The sequence below is a fragment of the Didymosphaeria variabile genome (genome assembly GCF_027946475.1).
Source record: "Didymosphaeria variabile strain IMI 356815 chromosome Unknown scaffold_2, whole genome shotgun sequence".
NCBI classification, from domain to species: Eukaryota; Fungi; Ascomycota; class Dothideomycetes; order Pleosporales; family Didymosphaeriaceae; genus Didymosphaeria; species Didymosphaeria variabile.
In genome coordinates this window covers 3,425,307-3,444,586 of record NW_026611621.1, presented here as the reverse complement: position 1 = coordinate 3,444,586, position 19,280 = coordinate 3,425,307, and the positions used below count along the sequence as shown (strand labels likewise).

The 19,280-nt window shown below is 53.7% G+C and overlaps 5 protein-coding genes across 5 annotated transcripts; 1 reads left to right on the top strand and 4 right to left on the bottom strand.

The window, feature by feature from the left end:
* Positions 1-857: 857 nt before the first annotated feature.
* Positions 858-2,297, bottom strand: N0V89_002836 (uncharacterized protein; the record flags this gene model as incomplete). Its single annotated transcript, XM_056211642.1, has 1 exon — positions 858-2,297. One exon carries the CDS (start codon positions 2,295-2,297, stop codon positions 858-860), a length of 1,440 nt encoding a protein of 479 aa, XP_056075115.1.
* Positions 2,298-3,572: 1,275 nt separating this feature from the next.
* Positions 3,573-8,157, bottom strand: N0V89_002835 (uncharacterized protein; the record flags this gene model as incomplete). Its single annotated transcript, XM_056211641.1, has 3 exons — positions 3,573-7,607; positions 7,723-7,765; positions 7,829-8,157. The coding sequence occupies 3 exons, from the start codon at positions 8,155-8,157 to the stop codon at positions 3,573-3,575; spliced, it is 4,407 nt and encodes a 1,468-aa protein (XP_056075114.1).
* Positions 8,158-10,388: 2,231 nt separating this feature from the next.
* On the bottom strand, positions 10,389-11,660 carry N0V89_002834 (uncharacterized protein; the record flags this gene model as incomplete). Its single annotated transcript, XM_056211640.1, has 1 exon — positions 10,389-11,660. One exon carries the CDS (start codon positions 11,658-11,660, stop codon positions 10,389-10,391), a length of 1,272 nt encoding a protein of 423 aa, XP_056075113.1.
* Positions 11,661-13,973: 2,313 nt separating this feature from the next.
* DLD1_1 (D-lactate ferricytochrome c oxidoreductase) lies at positions 13,974-16,818 on the top strand (the record flags this gene model as incomplete). Its single annotated transcript, XM_056211639.1, has 5 exons — positions 13,974-14,265; positions 14,319-15,599; positions 15,651-15,907; positions 16,167-16,178; positions 16,252-16,818. The coding sequence occupies 5 exons, from the start codon at positions 13,974-13,976 to the stop codon at positions 16,816-16,818; spliced, it is 2,409 nt and encodes an 802-aa protein (XP_056075112.1).
* A 200-nt stretch (positions 16,819-17,018) lies between these two features.
* On the bottom strand, positions 17,019-18,212 carry N0V89_002832 (uncharacterized protein; the record flags this gene model as incomplete). The annotated part of the gene is made up of 1 exon (XM_056211638.1): positions 17,019-18,212. One exon carries the CDS (start codon positions 18,210-18,212, stop codon positions 17,019-17,021), a length of 1,194 nt encoding a protein of 397 aa, XP_056075111.1.
* Between the last annotated feature and the right edge of the window lie 1,068 nt (positions 18,213-19,280).

The window sequence follows — 19,280 nt, the reverse complement described above, 5'->3', positions numbered from 1 at the left end:
TTGCATTTCAACTTCTGAACTGCTGCGAGAATGTAAGAGGAGACTTGGGATCCAAACCAGACTGACTTACCTTGTGCTTGGGTATAGCGGTATAGCTGAGGGTACGAATTCCTTGGACTGAACCACCTATGAGGTGGTGACATTAATTCGTGAACGAAGTGCCTTTTTGGTTTCTATCATGAGTGGACCCATCCTGTGGATATAGAAGCCATGTATTATATTGGATATTTCCATGTCTGCTTGATCTTGCCCTTCTGCACATCATGCTTAGCATTTTTTACTGTTCACGCCGTAAAGGAAGCAACCCCGCCAAATGGCCCGGCCCCTCCGCGCCTCAGTCCAAAGAACCAACCCGTCATAGAACCTCCAACATTCGGGCTCATTTGAAGCCATGAGGTACTGGTGCCTAGACCTTGCCTGATGGTGAGAGGGATGTTGAATGAGTGCAATTCTTGTCATGGCGAATTCTGAACATCACCCCGCTACAAGAGCATCACTTTTTAACAGTCTCGATACTCCTGACTTGCGATCTCATTACGTCATTCACTTGGTGCGTCTGCTGCATCAACCTAGAATTAACGTACTGTTTGTCACAACACGCTACCTGCAGGACTCGAGCAGAATGCGTTCTATTTGAAAGGGCCTCAACCAAAACGCATGGATCGAGGTTTCCGAGCGCTTAAGCAAATTGGGTTGCCGGATGTACAGAGGGGGGATGGAAGAGTGTTGTGTAACGGAGCTGTAGTGTCTGAGCGGTTAGAGCGATACAGGACATGGGTCGGTGAGGCGGAGCGGAAAGTCATTGAAGATTCAGTGCTTTGAGCTCGATATCAACAATAGAGCCCTCACTTAACTCCTCAAGTAACGACGCTAACCCTCCTACCCGCAACCCAGTCCTCCACCCTTCCATCGTCCAACCGCCCAACAACCCTCACGACCTTCCTCTCCTCACTCAACGGGCAAACCCCGCCCTTAACCATGAACGCCTCTAACCGCGGCCCTAGCTCAGACGACTCCTCCACACACTCCTCGTTATCGCAGTACCACCCTAACATCGCACTTCTTCCCCGCAGAAAACTCTCGATCCGCGCGTCGAACAGGAAGTATGAGAATGCGGCGGAGGAGAGCGAGAGGGTAGGCTGGAGGCTGGTGAAGAGGGATTCCCACGAAGCGGGTGGATCGAGGCATATGTCGCCTAGAGAGAGGACTCGCAAAGAGGATGCGTGAGAGGAGAGAAGGGCGGAGATGGTGTGACTTGGCGTGTCGGCGTGGTGGATTGCGAGCTCGCGAAGATGCGGCCAGGAGTGTCTTTGATCCATGGAGAAAACATCCTGTAGATTAACTGGCGCACGCCCGTTACCAAGAGATCTGGTCCCGAAATCCACGCTAAGCGATCGCAGGCTTACGAACTTTCGGAGGAAGTCACGAAGATAGCCTTGCCGTAGGACGGTTTTGCAATTCATGATGTTCATGCTGGATTCTTGGGGGTCGAAAGTAGCATCGTGCAGTGCAAAGCGGAGATCCAGTCGTGTGATCTGCGAGACCCGGATATGCTGCAGATGCTCCATGTAATTAGGCTGACTAAAGACATGAAAGTTGATGTTCCGCGTTTCAAGCTGGCATGCCGAAGCTTGTGCGGCATTTAATGCAGCGACGAGCGGAAACATGTCTGTCGAGTGCTTGTACGGCATCCAACGGTGGTGGTGCAACATGCTCCTCTTTAATAATCCTTCGTTGGAATAGATTTCGAGCCTCTCTGAAGTGGCATTGGCGACGTGGTACCTCTTTTTCTCCACGATGATGCTTGTGAGCCTAGGAAACGGGGCGAGGAGGTCCGCGAGTTCGGCCAGGTGGAGGTCTTGTACTTCCTGCCCTTCAGCGACTAGGTTTCTGTACCGCTCATACTGGTCCCGTAGAAACCGATTATTACATTTTCCAATGTCCTCGTGTTCTGAGGATTGCGCGCGCTCCCACGTCTCTCGCAGCATCCATAGCTGGTGCGGTGTCAGGCTGCCGATTCGATGCTTCCATTCATCGAAGCTCAGTACATCTAAGCCCAGCGAACTAGTGTCCCACGTGATAGTCTCAACGAAATGTCTCAGGTGTTCGCGGTACCCTATGCTCTCGATGCAGCCCAGGCTGTGATAACTGGCGTGGAATACGAGACTTTTGAATAGATACTGTGCGCCAATATCAGCGAGACGTTTGCTTGCACTCCGATATCTAAGTATGTCATCCCTGGCGAGGTGGGAGGAGATGATATTGTGAATCTCCACGGGAAGGTGCGATGTAGGCATGTTTCAGTTGGCCAACAGCTATCAACTCGCAAAGCAGATGATAGTAAAAAGAGAGACGAGAATCCGATGAAAAGAAACGAAGCTCTCTCCGAGATACGGACACGATGAAAGGAGAGATTTTGACGTGCAGAAACAGGCCGTGCGGGGTGCATCAAGTGCAGCCTCGCGCTTTCGGCCCAAACAGTCTCCGTCAGCAGCGCGTCTCGATGGTAACATGCGACGTCACACTACTCAGCCAGGAGTATGTGCGACATTTTCAGTGCTGCGTCGGACTTCATGATGTTGCCTAGCTGCGCAGTATTGTAGTGCTGGTCCTGGTTCTTTCCGGGCACAGCGAGATGCCAAGGTCGCGGAATGTGTTTCCGGATGGACGACGAAGATAGCATCGCGCTGCCCACTTCGCGTATATCGTGGTCCAAGGGAGACGCTGGTGGCAAAAAAGGTATACGAGAGCGCTGACATTGAATCAAGACCTCACCGTCGTTGTCAAGGTGCCGCGCCACCATACGTAGGTATGGGACGCTCTAGAACAGCGTGCGTATACTCGAGCACGCCAACAGTGGCCTTCGTGAATGTCTCGTCCTACACTCTAGATAGACAATAACACAGTAATGTGACACATTGCGAATCGATCCTGTCTCGGTCGTCTGCGCAACATCTTGCAGAATCTAGAAAACGCGGGGTAGGGCAAGAATATTGGGCGGACGGAGGTCCGCCGTGGAGAAGCGAAGTCCGTAGTGTAGCGCGACGTCATGTCCAAAAGTCCTTTGTCGCAAACACATTGTTGCACCATTACAAATCTACTGTCACATTGCCAAAATGACATTACACAGTACACTGGAAGTACATGTAACTTTCATTGTCCGCAAATCGCATTTCACACATCTATACATGCCAAGCAGAAGACTCGAAACTATACTATACAACGCAGAACCCTAGCCTGGCTCGGAATTCGGAGGCAACAGAGGTCATTCAAATACAATTGTCCCCACTTAGCGCATGGCGCCATGCCGTCCACCCACATTAGTTGTTGTGGGTCCCAAAAACACCTTCGCAATGCAGTGAAATGCCATAAGACAATCGGCAGAAAAAGCAACAGACCGATTAGACGCCGTACTCGTACAATAAGAAGATATGTTCGAATTGGTACGCAGTCGGTCAAAACGGGTAGTGTAAGTGAACCAGCAAGAATTAGAAAGTCGACTTTTTGGTAGTTGTATATCGGCAGGGTGAGCAATAAGTTGGGAGTACAGTAAAAGTGACTGTTCAACACGCTCACGCACCTGCGACGTTGTCGTTATAAGTCTCCGAGAACGTCTTGGCCAGCTCTTGCTTTGTGGCCTTATCCTTGTGGTTGAACGCAAAGACCATATTCTCAAGCACAGTCTTGCCATCTTTTACAGAGGCCTCTTTGGTAAGGACCTGCGTCTTGTTGGCTCCCATGATCGAAGACTTGATAATGGGCGGGATGCGGTAGTTAACGCGCACAGCGCCGCTCTTCATACGCAAGCGTAGGATGACATGGTTATCTGCCTTGCTCTTCAAGATCCACAGCCTGCCATTTGCGATCTTCACCCACTCAGCTTTGGGGGCACCCTCCTTGTGGATCTGCTTGTTGGCGATGACTTGTTCGGCCTCGAAGAGGACATCGAATTCATCTTGCTCCTCGTTGGAGAGGATCGATTTGTCACTCTCCACGTGAGTCTGACCTTCGTCTTCGTTCACAGCTGCCCCCTCGGTAGCGCTAGCGTCCGCATCTGACGCTGGGGTCGCAGCACGCGAAGACATCGCTGACGTAGTAGCGGAAGGAGCTGCAGAAAGGAAGGCAAACGGAGAGTTGACAGCCTTCGGAAGTGCGGCGGACGATGCAGCGGGCGAGGCCGGCGTAGGCGTCGCGGGTGTGATAGTGAATGGCGTGTTGGTGTTGGTGCTTGAGCCAAACTTGATAGGGTCTCCAAACTTGAAGGTCTGATCTCCAGCAAAGATATTTTGCTTGGGGGGCGCAGACTGAGGTGCTGATTTCGCAGCTGCAGCGAAATCGAATGTAAACGGCTTCTTCGGTGCTGGGGTCTGCGAACCATTGATATTGTAGAGCTTGGAATTGATGGAGTTCAAGCTAGGCTGGCTAGCTTCTTTGCCTGCCGCATCTGATGCAGCCTCCGAATTATCCCGAGTCATGCGGTCGAGAAGACTGGGCTTCTTGGTAGTGTCTGTGGCTTCTTGCTCGACATCCGAATTGTCCCTAGTGATGCGATCGAAGAAGCTGGACTTCTGGGTTGTAGGCTTCTTGCGCCTCATCGATTCTTCCAATGTCTCAGATGATTCGGATTCCGCGTCCCCAGAATCGCCCAGCTTGCGCTTCTTTGATTCTTCCTCAACAGAAGGCCTAGCAGCAGCTTCATCGTCGGCTTCATCATCGCTATCGTCTTGGTGCCGTGAAGAAGCAGCGGACAAGTGGCCGAACAAATTCGAAGACGGGGTCTGTGCACCCAGTGGCGTATTCAGCACTGAAGGCGCCGGACTGCTGACCCTGGAGCCAAAGAAGCCTGGAGTAGATGCACCGCTTGCAAGACCCTGTGACGCGACGATGCTGTCTGAGGATGAAGCCGCATTGCTTGAGGCAGCATTGAACTTGAATGCAGGAGTATCAATCTTCTTGCCTGTCGCCGTGGGTGCAAACTTGAGCGTCGTGTTGCTGGTTGCAGCATCAAGAGCGGCCTGGCGCTCATTCTCTTCCTTATTCCAGCGAGCTAACCATTGCTCCCTGGTCTCATAGTCGCCTTCTGCTTCTTCGGAAGTCGTAGGGGACTCATAGCCGTCATCCATAGCCTTCTTCATGCGCTCTTCTCGCAGCTGCTCCATCGTCTTTCCGCCAAATTGACCGAAGAATCCGCTACTGCTGGAGCCACTTGTCTTTGAAGATGCTCCAAAGCTTGGTTTGAAACCGGTTGCACTGGAAGATGCAGATGTGCCAAAATTGGGTTTGAAACCGTCTTGAGTTGCCATGGTGGTACCTGATCCAGTAACCTTACTTTCGGTTGCCTTGGCTTGCGCAGGTTCGTCGGCCGTAGATGATGTTTGCTGCGTAGAAGCACTTGCGAACAGGTTGAATGGCTTCGAGGGAGGATTGGCCTTGGGACTTGTGCTGGCCATGGGCGGCACCTTAGCATTGGGAGTAGTGGGTGCCTCGCCACTGCGTGCCTTCTTGAAAGGAGATTCAAGCTGAACTGTAGCATCAGTTTTCCGTTTCGTAGACAAGACCGACTCTTCTCCAGTGATACCCTTCGCGGTCGCGGCTTGCTTCTTGAGGTCGTCGATCTTCTTCTTCAGCTTAGAAGATTCTTGCCAGTGCCATTTGGACAAGGCGGACCAATCAGCTCTCGTGGGAAGCTGGGCGAGTTTGGTGCGATAGATGTCGTTGATCTGTTCAAGAAGCTTGGTGTGCTCACGCAGATCGTCGCTGTTGTCATCTGGCACGGTCCAACTCGGAGGGACGGTGACCTTGGGGATTTGCGGTGCCGGGACCGTCTCAGCGGGCTCCGTTGCAGGTGTGAGAGTGGCTGTCAATGCAGGCTTTTGTGTTGATGCAGCGGGCTTCGCTGATGGAAACAAGCTGTTGCTGGATGAGCTTGAAGCTGGCACAGATGACGACAAGCTTGCAAAAGAGTTGGGCGCCTGCTTCTCGCTTTGGGCCGACTGAGCAAGTTGGGGTGCTTCGAAGGGCGCCTGCTTGAAGATGGTCTGCGCAGTAGTTTCGGTCGTGGTGGTCTCCTCTTGTGAGGTTTGGGTAGGGTTGGGGTCCGTCGCGGATCTTCTGGATATGTTAGGCTTCTTCTCTTGGTTGTTGAGGTCTTGATTCTTCAGAGGATACTTGTTCTTGGTCTTCAATGGAAGGCCGACATCTACAAAGGTAGGGGACATGATTTTGTAGATGTCCTGGAACCACTTTTTGGACTCTTGATCCGTTTGCTTGCGATCTTTGGGGGGAGGAAGAAGACATGGATTGCCATTTGGACGGAGAAGAGAAAACTTAACATACTGATAGTTACTGAACATTGCTCGCTTCTTGGCCGGAGCAGTTGAGGGACCTTTGTTAGACGACTTCGATATGGGTGTCGCGATCGGTCCAGTTGGAGCTTGCACCTGTGATTCTGTAAATAGGCCTGACATAGCAGGCGCGCTTGGGAACTGTGCCTGCAATGACTGGCCAAAGCCTCCAAAGCTCACCGGAGCTGGGGTGCTCGTAGATGCTTGTGTGCTCGCGCCCAGGTATCCAAACAAATTATTCGAAGGCGCAGGCGTGGCAGGGTTCACTGTTGAATTCCCGAAAGAGAATGCTGGAGTGGCAGCCGACTCGCCTTGTGTGCTCGCGGCCAGGCTATTGAGGCCGTTCGACTGAGCTCCGAATGCAAATCCTGGCGAGCTTGCGCGGAACATATTAGAACCGCCCGCAGTCGCGGTATGTGAATTGAAAGGACTTGCGGGTGCTTGTGAGTTTGCGTTCGGTTGCGAAGCAGATCCAAAACCGCCGAACAGAGGCTTTGGTGTCGATGCATTGTCCTGCGCCGCGGTTGTCGGTGTTGTGCTCGCGCCGAACTGGAACGGCGTTGAAGTATCATTCGCCTTGTCAAACGGATTCCCAAATGGTGAGGTAGGCGCAGCAGTGCTATTATTCGCGTTCGGACCGAAACCGCCAAACGTGTTGTTCTGGGTGGTGGCGCTCGTGCCGAAAAGCCCGCCCGAGGTGGCGGATGTCGAGGCGTTGTTGTTACTCATAGACAAACCGCTGGAGGCAGGCGTGCTCTCGTTGTTCTTTGCTGCTGCACCGAGAAAGCTGAAGCTAGTGGAAGCTGGCGTGCTCGCGGCAGTGTTCTGTGAAGCGCCGAAGGCTGGCGCTTGCGATGACTGCGCACCGAACGTGAAGCCGTTGGCAGGAGCAGGAGCCGAGGCGCCAAAGTTGGTCGTACTGTTCCCAAAGTTCATATCCGGTTGAGGGTTGAAGGGGGACGCAGAGCCGGCGTTGTTTCCGCCGAAGCCTGAGGCTGGCGGGAACGATGAGTTCGTAGATTGCGCGAATAGGTTGTTCGGCGTTGAAGATTGAGCGGGAGGAAAGCTGCTGGCAGCGTTGCTACCGAAAGCGAAGAGGCTTCCATCGGACGAGTTCTGTTGTTGCGATTGCCCGAACATGCTTCCGCCCGGTGTGCTCTGCTGCTGCGCGAAAGGATTTGAGGGGGCGGCGCCGGCGCTGGGGTCGGGGCCAAAATTGAAGGAGCTCGCCGAGGGCGGATTAGGGTTGAAGGCTACGAGGCCCTGCGCGCATATATTAGCTGAGGTGGTCGCGCGCGGCGCGAGCCACTGTCGCGAGCGCGACTCGGTAGATGTGGAGGGTTGCGCCCATGATCGGCAGCGGGTTGACGTGACTTACAGAGCTAACGTTGGCTCTCCGTGGGTTCTTCAACGTTTTGATCCTGAAAGGGGCGTCAGCAAAGAAGTACGAGACAAGGTGGGTCAGAGTGAGGATGTGCACTTACTTGCGCTGTGCCATCTGCGCGGCCGTCGCCTTTTTGGGCTCGTCGGCAGGCTCATCGGGACGCTCTTCCTCGAACTCGCGACCCGGTTGGCCGTGCTTGTACTCGCTCCCACGCTTGTTGCTCGACATGCCGGGTGGTGGTGACTGACGTGTCGAGTCGGAGTTGGATGCCGTTGCGGAGCACAACAAAGGCACTGGGGATAACTTTTGGGCGGGCTCGTGCGTAGCCTCGTCCCGACTCACGCTAGCTGGCTCCTTGGCGTCTGATGCCCACGTCACGGGTTTCACACCCTGCGCCTCAAGAAGCAAATCTGCAAATTTGAGGGGCATGGTGAGGGATGTGCAATGTATGAGTAGAGGGTAAAGAAACTCGAGCTGAGAGCTTGACGGACGATGTTTTCAAGGAGAGCACGGCCGCTTGGAGCAACGAAGAGGTTGAAGGTAAACATACTTGTTCCGTAACAGGCAATAGCATTTAGTGAATGACAGGAGCGCGCTATCCCTCACCAAGGCAACTGAGTTATCAGTTCCGACGACAACTTGTGAGCGTGACAGAAGAATCCAATAACGAGTATCAAAAGCCTGTTACGACCCGGGCAGGCTCTCGCGTACACATGAACGTAGACGATGGGCTATCAGATCTTAAACCTGAATACTCATCACTGGCTCAAGCCATCCCGCGGTCTACTATCGAAACCCCGACTTTTGGCGCCCAAGACGCAGGGACATGAACAGACTCGCTCTGTCCCGGGCAACAGCACCCATGATTGGTAGGAACGCATACAATGAATCATCAGAAGTTTTATACCCCGTGTTATTCCGGCACCTGGGATTGTGGATTGATTGCAGACCCCGTATCGATATTGTTCAAGAAAGAATCCTCTCCTGTAACAATGAAGAAGCGGGATCATTCTGGTTGCTGGTACCTTTCGGTATGCTCCCTCTTTTCTTTGAAATCTTATAGATACAAGCGTTCCTTTGGTTCACGCAAGAAAAGAACGAGAGGCATTGTCACGCCCATAGGAAGCTTCTTGTGTCTAATGTTTTCATCTTGATCAAGAAGTTACCCGACAATCAGCAAAAGAGGCGTGACTTGCACAGGTGACCCCCGATGGATTAAAAGCCTATCGAACCTCACCAGAAGGGCCCTAGGACTGTAGATTAACAAAAACAGTAATATTTCTGAGTGCGAGACAACCGCGTAACTACGAAAGCATGGTACCGACGACCTTCAGCGAGAATGCGGTAGCAGGGCTGAAAGAGCTGAGTCTCTATTGACATGCCGAGAGCTTCCTTTCAGATACCATTTCTATGTACAATAGAGGACCATCACCTTGAGCGTATGAACGTAGGCGAGAGTGAGGACAAGGAGGTGTGTAGGGGTGGTGTTGGAGCGATTGGTCCAGGAGAAGGAATGAATCGTGGCGAAAAGGAAGCCACTTGTCATTGCGCACACATCTCTTCTCTGACCGCCTCCCCTAGAGGAAATTCGTGGTGACCGTATGTAACCAAGATTGGCGAGTTTATGCCCTTCAATTTGTCGTCTTCCATTTTCGCGGCTTAGCTCAGGTGGGTGTTTGAACCTGGCCGACAATGCAGAAATCGCTGCGGTGCTCATTACGAAAGCTGTAATGCGCCTGGTCTCGAGTATATGAGCACGGCTTCAAGTGAAAGCCACAGTCCGTATGGTGGCGTCGGTAGGGTTGTTTCGAACCCAGGTCAGTCCGGTTGCTTCATGCAAATTCACCGGTTGCAGTTGAGATACGTAGAATTGGGTTATTTCTGGTGACCGGAGGAAGACGAGCTGACCGAACGTCTTGACTTGTGGTATCTATACAGAAACATGTCGATTCCTGAGTCAATGTGAACTATGCAACTTGTGAGTTTACCATGGGAGTGCTGCGCAAGGGCACGAAGAATGTTGACGAAGACTGTCAAAAATTGTGTTTTCGGGTCAGTACATTTGTATCACCGAACAAGAGCAATTAAGAAAAGTGCGATGTTGATGCAATGGGAACATGGCATTCAATTCAGCTCGATGGCTTGACCAAGCCAGAGCAAGCAAGTCCGAAGACCCAAAGCCAGTGAGTACAGCTCAGTGCTGACCTACCCAATCACTCAGGGCCCTAAACCGGATAGCGACCGAAACGCCTATTCCATAACCATGGAGAGCACCATGCAAAACAGTGTGGGGAGTATCCTGAACCAAAATCCGGCCCAATGCGCCCCTAGGAGAAGTAGAAATATGCAAACCCTAGAATGCCCGCGATATATGCAGTGCAGGAATAGGAACCGTGAAATCGTAAAGTGGAAGCCGTACACCATGCTGAACGTGAAACATAAAACGAAAGACATGCGGGCGGGGTATATGTGTGCCCAAGAAAAGATGTAGCGATGTGGACGTGGGTCCAATAAAGGGTGTAAGGATGATGTGAGTAATATGCAGGTTGCCCCACGTGATCAACGGTTTACGTAGACCAAAGAGGCTGAGCGGGGATGTTACTGCAGGTTAGCGAATCGATGTGGGACGTTGCCGATCAACGAGACCCAGATCCAACCTCTCACGACTGCACATGCAGCTTCGTCCCCATACGCAAGAACCTCGTCTTGAACCAAATGAGGAATCTGAGCCACCTTCCCTTAGCCTGCCGGCTCTTGGTCACCTTGGGGGTCGGTGCATAGCCACTCTTCTCCGGATCGACGGTGGCTACAATATTGGGCAACATGCTGGTGTGCGCTTCTCGGTGGTCAGAGTACTGTCTGGCGCCTACAGAAGGGCGCGAGGTTCTTTCGTGGCTGGTTGCATCGGAAATGCTGCGAGAGCGCTTCTTCTCATTTGATTCGGACTTGCGTCTCTCGCGCTCGTCTTTCTTGCATTGTTTCTTGGTGTCTCGCTCAGCCTGCTTATGTACCTCGCGATCGTGCTTGCGTTCCTTGGCGGCTTCCTTCTCTTCGAAGGCTTGCCGCGCAGCACGGATGGATGCGGCACGTGACTGTGCATCGATTGGAGAGTCTCGGCCTGGGCGAATGAAGCCAAAGGCTTTGTCGAACGATGTGCGGGAACTGGGCGAAGTGGTGTCCATGGACTTTACGGTGTCTCCTCTGGGCCTGGACTGTGCAACGGGCGATGTGAGTGAGACTGTGGACTGAGAGTAGCTCCCCGCCAAAAACGAAGAGGATCCTGTGGTATGTATGCGCAGCGCTGGCGCAGCTTGAGCGGGCGTCGAGCTGGATAGCGAGCCAGATTTTCGTGCGGGGTCGTACGCCGCCTGGCGCATACGAAACTCTTCGTCGCTCATGATATTGTCTTCGGGCTCGTTGTCACCGTTGAGTAGCGTGGAAGCGGGTGTTGACTTGGATATCGGAGGTGTATAGGGGCGCGGGCTCTGGCGGATGGACGGCATGGGCCGCTGGAGACTCGACGAGGTAGAGAATTGTGACGTGTTGGAGGTGCTGCGGGCGTGATTGCGCGACTTGACGGGCGCAAAATTGACATCGCTTACCGTTCGCGCGTATCCGCCATACTCGAGGATGCCCAAGCCAGCGAGGCGCTCATTTTCCGCGGCAGGCCGTGAGAGGTCGAGGTCGTTGTTGTCCTTGGAGGACAGCTTGCGCAAGTAGGGCTTGATCTTGTGGGAGTGCGACGTTGCGGCGGGCATGGGTTGTGTAATGTCGGTCCAGGGCTCTTGGTAGGTAACGGGCGTCTCGGAGCGACTGAAGGTGAACTGGCCGGGGCTCAGAGGACTTGTCATGGACGAAGCGGAGTTGCCGCGCCTGTGAAGACGGCCGTGTTTGGATGCGCCATAGCCGTTGTGGGAGCGCGAACTGGACATGGTGGTGGGGGGCAGCAGGCGGCGTGTCGAGGCATTCCAGGTGAAAAGATGGTGGTACACAGCGACAAGATCACCGAGGCGACGTTAGTAGCGTGTGCAACCGCCGGGAACACGGTCCATAAGAGATGCTGCTACCGCGGACTGATGGGAATCGCAGTGACGACTCTCTGGCAGCTGCAGCCGCGGGCCGGGAGGCGGCGCCTGCTGGTGCGGACGATCCGGGGACGGTGGGAGCTGGTTGTTGTGGCAGCCAAGTGGGCTCAGCTCGCAAAACACGATGACGGCGTAATCGAGCTCCACTGCGGCGACAACGGCAGTGCCGATGCGATACGTCTTATACGCAACACGCGGCACACTCGGGGCACTGGCGGAGTGAGGGGCGAGGGATCCGGCCGTGTATCTGGAACGAGATAAGACGGCGAGGCCTGAGATATATGAGAAGAAGAAGCGGTCACGGAGTCTGGCGGGCTGACAGTGTAGCTTCGTCGTGCCTCGGCGGCAGACGATGCATCCTTCAAGGGCTAATGCGGATGCTAATGCTGCCCTCACCGCGCAGCAGCACAGAGCGGCCCAGTCTAGCCCAAAGCCCGCGCTGTGAATGAAGCCATCCACGGGCACCCGAGCGTCCGCTCCCACCGCCGCAAGCGTATCTCGACGCCACAAAAGCCCAGGCGTCCTCGGCGCGCTGCGGCTCTCCCATCAGCCTTCGCTTCGCCGTGTATCTGCTATACGAGCTGTGCACTCTGCCTGCTGTGCCTCCCAACACGACGAGTCGCACGTAGACGTCTTCCCCGCTTCCTCCGACACGCCGCTTCCCGTAGTCGCCCAGCCGGCCCTGATGAGACACGGTGCTGCGTCTCTGCTCAGCGGCCTCTTGCTGACTTGCAAGCCAGCTCCGCTGGCGCTCATATCCCACGCGCGCGGCGGCATCTCTGGCCGCGCCATGCTCGCTGGTTGGCTGCCGTGGCCTGTCCTTCTCCGCGAAACAGGTGCCGGCGTCGCCTCGATGCCAGCATCCCCACTGTGATCTGAGGATCGCCAGCATGAACTTGGACCGTCTCCACACCGAGCCGAACGACATCATCACAACGCTCACATGGATGACCGCAGAATACATACATGTCTTCAACGTCGCGGGCTGATCATAAAACCCACATTATTACAGGAGTGACGTCTCAGGATCGCGTTTCGATTGATCGACCGATGGACCCGCGCGTGTACTTGGCAGAGGTTCAAATTGGCGGAAGAACTATTGGGTGTATCTACCGAGATTTGGGCATGTCGCTTCATCCCTCAGTGCACCACTTGTGAAAGGCACAGGACCACAAACGATCTACCTTATAAGCGAGCGGCCAGACGGAATGTCGAGAAGTAGAAGATCGCACTCATTCTTTGCACCGCTGTCGCAGCACAGAGTCACGCAATCATGCCATGTAGCCGAACACGTTCGAGGACCACTTCAAGTTTCGTACACCAAACCAATCAGTATTCTCTCATGTTCCCGAGCGGCTGATATATTTGGTAAGTGTGTCGTTGCTTAGTGATGACCCTGATAGATAACCGATCTATCGGGACCCTGAGCACTGTGCCGGGTCGGGGAGATATCCGATCAGAGGATGAGTTGCACAAGGCTACGGCAATGGTCATGCACGACTCTTTCACGGATTGAGCTTTTTCTAAAAACCAAAGACATAAACAGCATACCACCATATCGATACTTTCGGGTGTTGCGCTATTCATCGCACGATGGTCAGTCCTAGCAGTCATGTGTACTTCATAGGCGTTGGGCTTATGCACAAAATTGCGCAAGGTAGGATGTGAATGTGGAAAACATATGGTAGAGGGGCATGCTCCTCCAGGACTGCACAACAGAGATCAAGTAATCATGATCCATCATCAGACTTGAGTGAGTAGACTGTCATTCCGCTTGTTATGATGCACATGTACAGGTAGTTGGACTGTAGATTGTTCAACTGATGGTAAAGATGTCATTCGAGAGAGCCTCAACTAGATCCATCTTTTTGGCGCTGAGCAGACTCTTTGTCTGAACATGGGCGCAGGGAATCACAGTTCCACTATGTTGTATTGCGCGATTGCGGAGCATGTTGGCGACTACATGGATCCATTCCCTTTCAGTCCGGTCACATGACTCCGCGTGGCGTCGGAACTCAAGCGCCATTCCATCCGAAAACCGACCGAGCTTGTATGCAGCATCTCCAAGAGTTAGAGCTACCACCAAGCTCCCCCGCAAATCGAGATCAACCTCGGTCAGTCGCACCATGACCTGAGCCCACGCTCCTGCTACACGCCGCAATGTCTCTACGAAGCTTTCCCAGAGCTGCGACGGTCCTGCGCAGTGCTCGACCCGGTTTGCTGAACCCGGCATACAGACTTTCACCATGCGCTGTAGCACGGAGAAGAGATGGGTGGCGGGCGCAGAGGAGGTGGAAGAGCGATGATGGGGATAAGAAGCCCGAGGTGCCTTTTAACCTACAATTGTTTGAGAGTGTGACTGCGCGTGTGCAGAAGGCGAAAGAAGAGGAGATACGGCAGGCGCAGTTGCACCAGCGTACTGCGCGAGGGCGGTTCTTCGCAACTTTGTTTGGTATGCATTGTCATTGGTTCATTAACACGTATCAATGCTAAAACTCTGTGCAGCTGTCATCGTTACTGGCAGTATTGGTTACTGGTTTGGTCAGGCGACCTCCCCCAAGCCGGAATCTACATCCTCAACCGCCCCCCTAGCGACCATAGTCCCGCCAAAACACAACATATCAGAAGCAAACATGGAGGCTGCATGGACCGACTTCCGCGACATCGTCGGCAAGGAGAATTTATCGCTAGAAAAGTCGGAGTTAGAATCGCACTCTGGATCGTCATGGTCATCGCACCCTGCCGAGCCAGGAGACGTACCATTCTGCGTCGTGAAGCCCGGCAACACCCAGGAAGTCAGTGCAATCATGAAGGTGTGCCACGAGAGGAAGATTCCGGTCACTCCATATAGCGGAGGAACCAGTCTGGAGGGCCACTTCGCGGCGACAAGAGGTGGTATCTGCATCGACTTTTCGCGCATGAATAACATTCTGAAGCTACACAAGGACGACCTGGATGTGGTGGTCCAACCGGCTGTAGGATGGGAATTGCTCAACGAAGAACTAGCCAAGGACAACTTGTTCTTCCCTCCGGATCCGGGCCCAGGCGCCATGATCGGGGGTATGGTGGGCACGGGTTGCTCGGGCACAAATGCGTACCGCTATGGCACGATGAAGGATTGGGTGCTCTCACTGACCGTTGTCCTTGCAGACGGCACAGTTATCAAGACTCGACAAAGACCACGAAAATCATCAGCGGGGTATGACCTCACACGGATGTTCATCGGCTCGGAGGGCACCCTAGGCCTAGTCACTGAAGCCACCCTCAAAGTCACCGTGAAACCTCAACACACCAGCGTAGCTGTCTGCGCTTTCCCCACCGTCCGCCACGCCGCCGACTGCGTTTTCAAAGTTGTCGGCGCAGGGGTCCCGATCGCTGCCATTGAGATTCTTGACGATGTGCAAATGCAATGTATCAATGATGCCGGCCAGACGAACAAGACGTGGAAGAACGCGCCAACGCTCTTTTTCAAGTTTGCAGGCACGCCTAACAGCGTTAAAGAGCAGATAAGCCAGGTACAAGGTTTGGCGAAGAAGACTGGCAGTGTAAGCTTCGAGTTTGCAAAGAGCGAGGAAGAGAAGACGGATTTGTGGCAAGCCCGTAAGGAAGCCCTATGGAGCGTCATGGCCAAGGGTGAGGGAAGTGATGATGTGGGCGTATGGACGACCGATGTCGCTGTCCCGCTATCAAAGCTCCCTCGAATCATCGAAGAAGCGAAGGACGAGATCTCAAAGAGTGGGTTACTGGGCAGCATCGTCGGCCACGTTGGCGACGGAAACTTCCACTGTAAGCTCCTTCTCCTTCTCGGCCTTGTGCTCCCTGCTAACACGCGACCAGCAATCATTTTGTATAACAAGAAAACCGAATACGAAAAAGCCAAGCACCTCGTGCACGACATGGTCAAGCGCGCCATCGAGCTCGAGGGCACAGCAACAGGCGAGCACGGCGTTGGACTCGTCAAGAGAGACTACCTAGAGCATGAGCTGGGGACGAGCTCGGTTGATGCGATGAGGCAGCTTAAGAGGGCGTTCGATCCGCTATGTTTGCTGAACTGCGATAAGATTGTTCGTGCGAGCGCGCCGAAGCCTGGCGAGGTAGCGAAGTGGTAGATATTGATTGGGAGTGTAGGATATGTAGGGTCTATATACGAGATCTACTGGCTTTGCTTATAGCTTAGAGCGCTCTCCATGGCGTATTTGTAGTATGGTCAAAAAGTCAACCTACATACCTTCCATAGACAAAGCGCGCAGCTCATCGCCACATACAAAGCCACCCACCGATGTCTACTCACACTCACCCTGAGATCGCCAACTTAACGACCCTTCCTTGAAGACATAGCTATGTCGTGGATAGGCAAAGAAATCGGTGAGTACTCCAGACTCCAGACAACAAAGATAACACTCACATCTTCCACAGACTTCAACAGCCCGCTCCGTAGTTCCTCGTTGAGAAGGTCAAGCCTGACCACACTCATGCGCTGCTCGACCGCAAGGCATCTCCGAACTGCGCTACGTGCGTGACACCAGGCGCAGAGCTCCGCTGCGGTGCGTACAAAGACATCAACTATTGCGGCGCAGAAGGCCAGAAGAAAAACTGGTCTATCCATAAATTCGTCTGCAAGCAGTTCGTATCTAGTCTTGAGTCTCCTCGTGCCGATGCCGGCGTCCCTGGGTTCCTCTGGTTTCAGCATTCCCGTAGCGCATCGGATGCCCTGTTCTTCGAATATCTTGATCACGGAGGCCACGACGTCTCAGCATCTAGTCATGCCGAGATTCAATTCGAAGACGCGCGTCTGCCACATACTGTGGATCTGTGGGCGAAGGAACCTGCTTCTGCCCCGCCAAATAGCGATCTAGAGAGGATCTATAGGGCACCGAACAAGACCATCGAGCGGGCTGTGGGCATTGAGGTGGCGACCAAGGTTTCTGGGCCAGTTGTCGCCGTGGCCTTCGCTGGCGAAAAGCAGGCGGACGTGCACAGCAATGTCACGCGTCCGGTCATGTAGCATGTAGAGCTGAGAGTTGCGTACAATGGCGCGGTATTCAGGGAGCAACGGCAGAAGAGGGTTGCCAGCCTATCCTGGTTCCGTATGGGTTAATGACATGCATGCATTGAGACAGCGAGACTCAGTAGTACCGCTCAATGGGAATCTGAGGTATACTCGAGGGACAAACTCCATCATCCACTAGCCTCCTGTCATACCCTCTAAAAGGGCCTATACAGCCACTGACTGGGATGAAAGAAAACTTCGAAATCCACACCCCCAAACACCCCCACCGCAGGGAACAAATCACACTCACCCCTCAGCCCCACCGTGCCCCCCTCACTCCTCTCATCCAGCTCCTCATTCCCATCCCACCCTTTCTCTCTTTGCCCGTTCCGCGTTATAAATACATCGATGTCCATGACCTTCCCCATCTGACTTTGCTCATAGCTGGGCGGCTCCCTCGGCAGCGAAAATGTAAGACCAATCCCGACTGTCTCGCCAGGTTGAAACGCAGTCGTGAAGTCCACGCCGCCGTACGTGTCGTTCACGTACTTGCGTCCGTCGTCGCCATGCACACCCATACTACCGCGTTGCCACCCTGGGAGACGGAACGTCGGGTACGGAGGCGCGATAAACCCAATTGCGATGCCCGCGTCTGCTTCTGAGAGTGAGTATCCGCCGTGTCCTATGCCGAGGACTTTGAGCTCAAAGTAGATTGTCTTGGGACGCTGTGTGTTCAGGGGCGAGTCCCAGGAGACTGAGTACATGGGGAGATTGGTTAGGAGGGCGGAGTCGCGGCATTGTGGATGTGTGCGACATCTCCAGTGGCCGGCTTGCTGCATGGGAAATACATCGCCGGAGTAGGTGGGAGGCTTAAGGATAGCGAGCTGGCCATTTTGTATTGCGGCGTGCGTTGGGGGTGTGAGGCTTTGGGGTGGCCACAGTGGGTTCGCCTTGCACCAGTGGTCTGCGCGCTCGCCGTCTTCCTCTGTGGCGTTGGCTGTGGGTGAGGTCTCATAGCCGATGGATGGTGGAGGAGGCAGTAGAGCTGTGTCTGGGATTATTGTCCAGTCGTGGTATGGCGGAGGCTCCCAGCTGGGCGGAGGTTGTTGTGGCATATCTTTGGAGGGTGGTGGGCCTGGAGGCGGTGCGTATCCTGAGCTTGAGCTTGCGCCGGCATGGCTTGGAGGAGGCCCTGAAGGGGGCTGGTACTTCTCGTTCGGGGTGATGTTGTGACTTCCGGTTTGCTGTTGCTGTTGCTGTTGGAGTGATGTGTAGTTATTGGGGTGGAACGGGTTATTAGAATGAAGGGTTGACTGTTGGTACGAGGAGCCTTGCTGTTGCTTTTCCTGTTGTTGCTGCGGCTCGGAATGATCGTCGCCCTTCAGCTTGTCTTTGAACTTCTTGAACATGATGATGCAGCCTGATTTGGTAAAGATTGCTGACTCTGACGTCTCTATCCGGGGTGTTGCACGAACAATGTCATCAACCCGTAGCGCCAAAAGCTAGCTCTGAGGGTGTTCACAGTAATGGACACCTTCAACACGATGCGTAGCAAAGCAGCAGAGCAACTAATCGTTCATGGACGTGTTGAGCGTTAAGAGTTGTGGCTGCGCTGTACCCCGCCACGTGCCTACATTCACCGCTGCGTCATTGGTCGCTTAGCGCGTTGCCCTTTCCGCATCTGCGGAATTGGCAACTTCCATCTCGCATCGACTCAAATCGTATCTTACGTTCGCACTCGTTTATCCACATTCTCCCAACAAGATCGTTATGGATATATAACAGGGCTGCAATAAGCTTCCAAATTTAGCCTCCATATATTACTGCATTCATTGATCTTGTTTTTGCGCTCTAGTGGGGAATTTCACGGAGCTCTATTGGTAGACGGTAGGCCTGGCTAGCCTAGTCTACAGTGTGAGCACAGCGGGAGCTTGCCACTTCAACCTGCGTGTCCATGACTCGAGGGTTGCTATTATATTGGTCAGGGTATACGAGAACGCTGATACGGCCACCCGGTGCACTGAACACAGACAACCCTCTCGGGTCAAAATATTGGCCAAGGTTAAGCCAGCCTGAGGATTTGTGAAACACCCTTCAGCTCATGACGCAGACAGGTAGTATCGTTGGAGACCATAGCTCATTGGTGCCAGCAACATTCCTGTGTATAAAGGATGCGCTTAGGAGTTTGGAGGGTAGCAACATTCAGCTGAGCCTTCTCTCGCTTTGCACCATATACACTATCGTTCAAGATGAAGTACACTGTCACTTCCGCCGTTGCTTTTCTAGCAGCTACAGCCCATGGCAGTCTTGTCTTCATGGTGTCCACTGAGCCCGGAAACAAGGGCATTCAGAAATCATGGGTCACTGATCGTTGGGTTTGTACGTTCTCTCGTGCCCGCTTCGCACCTCAACGGCTTACGACTTCCAGGCCACGAACTTATAGAGCCGGGACTAGACAAGAACATATCGTGGGCTTA